Here is an 8,738-nt window from a genome sequence, read left to right as displayed (position 1 = left end):
AGACTTGACATGATAAATAAAACACTTGAAAAAAGGGAGAGAATGAAAGCAAATTTGATAAGGTGTTCTTTGAACAAAACCACATGTTCAGGAGCAATAACGTCCAAACTTGTGTAAGCAATCATTAATCAAGAACCAACACTCTTATGTAATATTGCAATATCCATATCCCAAATTAAAATCAAGAGTGAGCACTTGACATATTCGTGGAAAAAGGTTCGGAGCAACCTTCTGTCGTTGAGCTCAGAAAGGATTATAAGAAATTTATATTCAAATGCCACATCGGAGGAGATTGGCTTCTAACATGATTTTAAGCAACTTGGAAAAACAACTTTTTGTGTTTTAAAGTTCTTTATTTTGAAACATCACAAGAAATCAAACAACATCTTTTGATAATTAGCTGAAAATTGAGCCTTTTCAAATAACATCAAGTCTTTATTCAATATGATTGAAATTGTTGATTAATCATGATCGATTGTTTGATAGATTGATCAAAAAACAGATTGAATAGATGGATTTTAATGATCAACATGGATGAGATGGAAAAATGATTGGTGTTGAGGTGAAAAAATTTATGTCATGGTTTCTGGAAAACTACAATATCATCATGAATGGTGTCATTGTGCAATGGCATTTTTTTGTGAACTTTACTCTTTTTCTTCTTCCTTTAGTGCATGGTTTTCAGAGGATGAACTATTACTTTCATGTCTGTGATGATGGTCCATATTTACATAAGGTTGAGATGCTCGCCTTAACTTGTGAACTTCTAATACACTCTTATTCTCATCATCTGAATCTTGTTCGCTATATCTGTGTGTTTCTTGGTCATAAATCTTTTGCCTCTCTATTGATCTTCTAATATTCCCATTCAACACTGGCTTATTCATAATCTCAAGAGTGCCTGAAGATGAAGATGAGCACTCTGAGCTCACGCTAGCTCTTCTACTTGAATTTCTACTTTGAGAATTACTACTAAGGGATTGAGTTGTTGGTAATAGTGGAAGTTCAATATGTTGATTTGTTAAAACAGAAGATGAAGGCGGTGGAGTTGTAGATACTTCAGTTGTTTCCGTAGCTTCGTTTGTAGTATTGTTTGGTATGGTCACATTGCTTGTCACGTTACTGTTGCTGGTTTGTTTGGCAGGACTAAATGGATTTCTAATTTCAGAACCGACTGGAGAAATTGGTGATCCTGATCGAGGAAGAGAGAATCTTCTAAGATTGCCAGAGTTATTATTCTCTGTATTCTTTAAATCAAGCAATACTGGTTGCTGTACCTTAACAGACAAACTTCTAGATCTACTAAGAATTGAATCAAGTCCAGTTGTTGTTGTTGAATTATTTGAACCAGCTACTGGATCAACGTTTAGGGAGGGAGTACTGTTATTATTGTTGTTATTGGCATTAGCAACTAATTCCTTTTCCTCCTTTTCTGCAGCAGAAGTTAGAGAAGATAATGAGGAAACTTTAGTTATGGTGGCTAATACTGGATTCAAGGTTTGACTGGTCGGAGGTGGTGTGGAGGGTTTAATATTTTTAAAATCTTCTGTTCCTTCCATTTGTTGACCACTCTCGGAATGATGTTCAGAGAATTCATCACCAACAGGATGTCCCATAGCTCTTGCTCTAATTTTCAGGGTACTGTCTAGTGGCATAGCATCTGGAGAAGTGTTTTGATAGTATTCAGTGCTCAATAGATATGTGGTCATTTCTCCTTTTCCTTTTGCCACAACACTAGACTTTTCAAATTGATACTTTCCACATAATTTGCTGTGTAACTTTTCTGTGATTTGAATTCTTCCAGATTTACCTGTAGACTCCATTCTTGAAGCAGTCTATTTAGTAGTTAGCAAAATACAAGTGAAAACAATAACTTACATTTACAGCATCTCCCCACAAGTCATAAGCAAACTTCAAAGTACCACAAACACCGGCTACCAATGGTCCACAATGCATACCAATACGAACAGTAAAGTTTCTGTGAAAATCTGTGTTGTAATTGTAGACAACTCCAAACATATCCATAGCAAATTTAAGAGTTCTCTCTTCAGGATGGTCTCCTTCATCAGACCTGACCTTAAGACCTCCAGCACAAAAGTATTTCTCACTAATAGTCTTGATTTTTTCTATTTGATAAATTGGCACAAGAGAATCAAAACCATTAATAATAATATTCAAAGTTTGCACAAGCTCAGTTGCGGACATGTGTACAGAAACCTCAACAAATCCTACCAAGTCACTGAACAAACAAGTGACATCCTCGTGACTGTCAGCAATAAATGTTTCTCCATTTGAAAGTCGTTGTGCAATAGACTCTGGAAGAATGTTAAGAAGTAATGATTCACTCTTCTTCTTTTCTTCTGCCAACATGAGATCATGCTCTCTATCTGTTGTTAAATCTGTCATAAAACAAGATATAATATTTCTTCCCTCAATTACTGATACTGAAATTCTGAGTTGAACTGGGAAGGTTGTCTTATTCTTTCTTTGACCTTGTAATGTCAAGTTTTCACCATAAGTTTTAGATGAAATTGCCATATTGGAAAGCACACTATGAAGTGATGGCTGACTTTCATTAGTAAACATTTGAGCCAAAGACACACCAATCACTTCATCCAATCTGTACCCAAACATCTTTTGAGCAGATTCGTTGAAAATATCAATTGATCCATATGAAGAACAAACTGCTGTTCCAGCAACAGCTGCCTCAAGAATAGCTTTTTCATTACTCACTTGTTGTCCATTCTTGTCAGACTTTTTCTTTGAGTTTCCAAGGGTATAATACATGATATATGAACGAATATCACCATCACTATCGAGAATGTCCACTGGCAAATGGTTTAGCATGATTCTCAGTTGGTGATTTTCACTTCCAAAACTGCTAATTGCTCTATATAACAAAAATACTGTAATCAAAAGGAAAAAGGAAGCCAATGAGGTAGATACAGCTCCAATAACTTTTTGCTGATTGGAAAAGTTTGAAACATAAGAATTCATAATAATGGAAAAACTATTGAACAACTCTACACTCTGATCATAAACTGCCTGTAGCTCATCAAGTAATACATCTCTAGAAAATGTTTCCCTGAATGCATTTTGGTTTAACTTCAAAACTGAGCCGTCAAAGTCCTCTACAATTGAGTCAAGCCCAGTACATTCGCTTGCAACACTAGAATTACTCGACAAAGAGCAATTAGATGATTGTAATAACTCATCAATTATACCCGTCACTCCAGAGAGGGAACTGAAAGAGTCTTCTGCAGTACCATACCTTAAAGCAGTCCAACCCTGTTCAAAATCCATAATATGAGCATCAATTTCATGGAAGAATTGAGTCTTGTTTACACCTAGTGCTGATGCATCCTCTAATAATAATTCTTGTATCTTGAATAATATTCTTTGAGAAGTCATGAGAGCTTTTGAAGAGTATTCCAACTTTCTCATTACAAGAATTGAACTATTCATTTGAGTTAGACCCTCATATAAGATAAGAGCGGAGGCAATGGTAGTAATGGATAAAGCTATTGAAATCAAAATAATAATTCCTCTGACTGGTGTAATAAAGTAATTCTTTTGTGGAATGATGGTGTTGTCAGTTTTAAGTTCCAATTCATGGCTAATTTTTGAGGCTTCTTGTTTTGGAATATTTGAAAACAGTTTAAGGATGTGCTTTCTATGACCAACATGTGAGATCAGCATACCAAGATAAACAAGGATATAAATAAAATAGGCAGCAGTAAGAGTAGCAAAGACAATCACAAACACATTTGTATCGTATTGTAAATCCACAAGTTCACCAGAAATCATTGAAGAGTAAAAGAGTTCAAAAGCATTTGTAAATGACAATCTGTTAACGAACATCATGGAAAAGTAGAAATTCCTATAGGTTTCTGAATATGTTGTAAGGTTGAATAAGGAAATTTCATTGGTAAGAGATGAAAAAGCGTTTGCAATAGCAGAAATAGAGGCATTTTTGGTGAAGAATTCAATTCCTGTAACATTCTCAAGTTTGGTTATAGCCACCTATAAAGTTGGTGTAAATAATAAAAACATTAACACACTTACATTGTATGATTTGTCATTATTTGTGAAGTCTTCTTTCATTTTTGTTGAAAATAATGATCCCTCTGAGGAGTGAATAAAAGTTTCCAAAACTGATTTGAAAGAAGAGAGCCTTACTTGGTAATCATTGAAAAATCTTGTTGAATTTTGAATCAAGCTCTCATCATCCAGTAAATTAATTCGTCTCATGTCAGAAAGAAGAGCGTATGGAATAGGTCCTAATATACAAGCTTCCTTAATAACTTCTACAATACTTGTGTTCTTATTTGTGAATGCTAAATCCATAGCCAAAGTAATGATCATGTAAATAATTGAAACAACGCATAGTGAGACAAGGAAAATGAGAATGAAATTATTTTCTTCTCTCTTATTGATAGCAGTTCTGTATTGTTCCTTTAAACGCTCACCTGGATCCATTTCTCCCTGCTGACTAGCTGATTCTAGGATAGCATCATCATCATCCAGATTGGTAACAAGTTTTCCGTCCAAGTTTGCAAGATTTGTTTTTGGAGCTGTAATAGGCTTTTTAGATTTAGGTTTTGATTTGAGAACCTCTTCTTCTTCTAAAATGTTTGCCTCATTGTATAGTTCCTCGGCAAATAGGGGTTCAAATGCAAACTCTTCCAAATATGATGCATATGCTCGGAGGACAGTCTTGTTATTGTGATGATTGACCATTAAATTACCAAACGTTTGATAGCATTCTGTAGAAGTTTCTTCCATTTGTTTCGTAACAGAGTAGAGATCTTGACCTGAGGCAACATTCTTCCAAAATCTAACTTGCAAATGTTTCAACAAGTCAGCTTTTCTTTTGAATTCCCTCCAAAATGTGGTCCAATTCAAAATTGTTTCTTCCTGTAGAAGTAGCTCTCTCAATTTCTCTGAATCTAAGGAAAAGCTTGAATCGTGTCAAAAAGTCATTTCGTTGTTTTTCAGCCTTTTTCAATAGCATGAGAATAAAGGTTGTCGAATTGTCTTCTAATACATATTTCATAAATAAAGCTATGGCAAGCAGGGTCTCGGATGGAATGGCATCTTTGTAATTGACTACCATTCTGGAGAAGCTTTTTCCTAAAGTCTTTTCCTTCTCATTTGCCTTAGTGGAATGTCTAATGAATTGTGTAATGTAGTAATAGTCTTTGTCTATGAGGATGGCAATGTTTCTTGACTCCATCAGTCCTTCCAATAACTTTCTTCCTCTTGATTTTAAAACCCTAGTATATATTTCCACACCAATAAAACCAATAAAAAAGAAAATTATAAATCCTGCAACTGGGCCAAATGTTATTCCTAGCCCAACTTGCCACTCATCTTCCTTATTGATTAATGTGGCTACAAGCGACCCAGCCGCAACACCTATTCTACCTGTTGTTATCCCTGCATAAACTGAATTCATCGATCTGAACAAAAAAGGTGTCTGCCAAATAAGAACTCCTACTGAAATTAATGAAACAACTATAAAGTATACTGGTCTTAAATAATAAACCATAGATGGTGTCACTTGGGAAACAATAAGGAAGATTTGATTTGTGGAGACAATCACAGCGAGAAAGAGGCTATTTTCCATTGCAAACATGCTCTTACTTGATATACTAGTATCACAGAATATAAATACAGCAAACGTTGTGAAAAATATCTGTACAACCATGGCTATTATTGATAAGGCAGCCATTGCTCCATTGGTAGCTCCCCAACACTCAATGGTTGGAAATCTTTTCAAGGTAAATGTAACCTTTCCAGAAATTGTTTCAGTTTGAGAATAATCGCAATCCCAAAATGAGGAACTCATTCCATACGTTGAAGGTAAACTTATAATAATCATTAGGGCAAATGTTATCCTAGCTGTTGTTTTGATTTTTGACCAATATTTACTTCCATTAATGAACGACCTATATGTCAGATAAATAGTGAATAGAGCTATTATTTCCAATATGTACACAGCAATAGCCAATCCAATGAAAGCATCATAGGGCAGAAATTGGAATCCAAAAGTTCGGGGAATAGCCACAGCATGGTATAAATAACGACCATACTCGCCCCAATTAAAATCTATTGATACTCCCAGACTAAGAGTTTGCCAAATAACTATCCAGTTAAGTAAAAAGTAAATAAACCTAGGAATTGGTTTTTCTAGTTTTAAAGCATTAATAAAGAGAAATACTGTAGATTCGATTCGTTGTATAGCACCTTCTCTCATTCTTTCACTTCCTACAGAAACCTTAGATATGGTGCTTTTAGGTCTATTTAATTGTTTACTACCCCTCCGAGAGATGAGGTCATTCTCTACTGATTTTAATTTAATATTACTATTATTTGCTTCTTGTCCAGAACGATTACCACCAAGTGAGGAACGACTTGGTATTCTATGTGCCATGTTCGATGTAGTCGATCGTTGTCGTTCAAGTCTTTTTGGAGGATTATTATTAGGTGATTGAGGTTGTTGGTAAGGGTTACCTACAACACTCCTTTCTTGCATTTGAATAAGCCCCGCCCTAAATACAAAAGCAAAGCTGATCTATAAATTAGTATGCTATTGATAAGAGTTGATGCCGTCGTTGTCAATAACAACTTGAGAGAAAGAGAGATGACGGTGTCAGACGGTGGTATTTTTTTCCTTTTGTTGATGATAGTTGTATCGAAAATAAACGTATGTTTTCAAGGCGGGAAATTTGTTCCAGCCGAACTTCACAGTAGAGATTCCAGAAAAGATTCAGAGTGTGGTTATTGCGCCCAAAGTTGCGAATGTGTGTTGACGTGATTAATTGCATATGTTTCATATGCTAATCTGGGATGCTAGTTGTCTTGGCCTAATTCAAATTTTGAACCTGAGCTATTGAAATGGTCAGTCGTTAAAAATTCCCCAACAATTCGAATTCAACCCATCCTGTTAGTGTGGTAGATTGTTCAAGTTCGCATGGTAAAGTTCCAATATTGCATCTGATAAAAAAATTTGAATCATCACGATGTTTTATTGAATGTTATAAGTTGCAGGATAGAGGGAAGTAACAACAGGAGTACAATCTTGGTCTTGCTTGGAAGAAACAGAAGATGGGAAGACATAGACAGCTTGTTGTTGAACAGTACGTCCAGAGTTTGTAACATCTGACATTTCTGTAGCAGGATCATGATTTGGCACAAGACCGTATTGACCGTATCTACTAGAATTGTAAGCATGATGAGATGGAGTAACTCCAAAGTTACGTGTTTGTTGAACTGGTGTTTGCTTTGGTTGTGGGGTATTAATTTGACCAATAGAAGTCAACAAGTTACAACTACTCCAATCCATAGCAAAGGTGATATTGTAAATGACAATCAACAAGGTACAGGTCCATTCAACAATATTGCTAGTTGTTGTTTTCAAATGAATATCTTCAATAACAGTTTGTTGTTGAGATGTTGTTGGAATATGAGAATTGAGATTCAACTTTGAGAGACTAACTTGTTGTTGAACATTTCCAAAACCAGTGGTGGAAGCACCTTGTCCAGAAGTAGCAGCAACACTGCTCAATATATTGACCATCAACATGGCAATACTGAGACCAGTAATACCAATCTTCAAGTACAATGATTTCTTGGTCATGAAGGTAAGACTTTGAGCATCAGCAGAGATTTCGGCAAGACTTTCGTCAGCACTTGATTCCTCTCTGACATGATTCAATTGTTGATATAATTTGTATGACTTGTAGGTGGTAATACCTTGAGCAACGAGACAGAAAATGAAAAAGCTTGAAGCAGCAATAACGTGCATGGTCCAAGGCATATCACTATTAGAAGTAATACACATGGAAGAAATAGTAATAGCAACAGAAGCACCAATACCCAAGTACCAAATAATGTTGAGAAGATGATTAGAAGGTGGATTCATCATGAGAATTGTGTTCAATACACTGTGGCTATGTTCATTATGTTCCTTGATGAGCTTGACTCTTTTTTGGAGAGTATCGATTTGTTGTTGTACATTTCTCAACCAAGTATAGAGCAAATTCCAGTTCCATGCCATGACCACAGCCATAGCAAGCATACCAACACGAAAGACATATCTTTCTGGAGTAAATCTTGCTGTGTGAGTAATATCAGTGTATGGGAATGGTTTGGTATGTCCTTGAGAAGTTGACAAGGTATATGTTGTAGCAATGGTAGAAATTGTGCCAATAACAATAGTGAGAGGGAAGTATTGAGCAGGAATGGAGCTCAAAATGGCTTCCTTTGGAGCAGTTGATGGATTCATTAAGTTGTTAGTTTTTCCAATATTACAATTATTATTATTAATGATGATGATGGTGATGCCGAGCAAGATATTTCAAGTTACAACACAAACAACGTAAAATGCAGGGAGTGATCAGCGAAAAAAAACTCGGCGGGAAGAGTGTTGAGTGTTGTTCTTTTTTCTGATGTTTTTTTAAAAGGTGATTTGAGCCTTCAAATAATGCAGTAATCAAAGGATGAATCCACTCCGCAAGAGTACAAACTTGAAAATTGTTGTTGGTTTTCTTGAGAAGCTTTGTGTTATGTGATATCGAAATAACAGTTAATTAATTAGTCGTTATGGAGGTGAATGATAGTAGTGGTGTTATTATTATTGTAATACATGGTGCAGACTATTATCTGATTTAATGATTCTTAATGAAGGTTACTTTGTCATATCTTGAAATGACCTTTGGGGAGATGATGTTTGA

At 35.5% G+C, this 8,738-nt stretch overlaps 2 protein-coding genes across 2 annotated transcripts; both read right to left on the bottom strand.

The window, feature by feature from the left end:
* Nucleotides 1–647: 647 nt before the first annotated feature.
* NAEGRDRAFT_47022 (uncharacterized protein) lies at nucleotides 648–6,436 on the bottom strand (the record flags this gene model as incomplete). Its single annotated transcript, XM_002680119.1, has 4 exons — nucleotides 648–1,835; nucleotides 2,077–4,023; nucleotides 4,180–4,949; nucleotides 5,647–6,436. 4 exons carry the CDS (start codon nucleotides 6,434–6,436, stop codon nucleotides 648–650), a joined length of 4,695 nt encoding a protein of 1,564 aa, XP_002680165.1.
* Nucleotides 6,437–7,014: 578 nt separating this feature from the next.
* Nucleotides 7,015–8,440, bottom strand: NAEGRDRAFT_57275 (uncharacterized protein). Its single transcript, XM_002680118.1, has one exon. It carries the CDS (start codon nucleotides 8,288–8,290, stop codon nucleotides 7,031–7,033), a length of 1,260 nt encoding a protein of 419 aa, XP_002680164.1. The 5' UTR covers nucleotides 8,291–8,440; the 3' UTR covers nucleotides 7,015–7,030.
* Nucleotides 8,441–8,738: the final 298 nt, after the last annotated feature.

This window comes from Naegleria gruberi (genome assembly GCF_000004985.1).
Source record: "Naegleria gruberi genomic scaffold NAEGRscaffold_10, whole genome shotgun sequence".
In the NCBI taxonomy this organism is placed as follows: Eukaryota; Heterolobosea; class Eutetramitea; order Acrasida; family Naegleriidae; genus Naegleria; species Naegleria gruberi.
The sequence above is the reverse complement of the archived record's forward strand: the minus strand, read 5'-3'. Positions and strand labels throughout refer to the sequence as shown.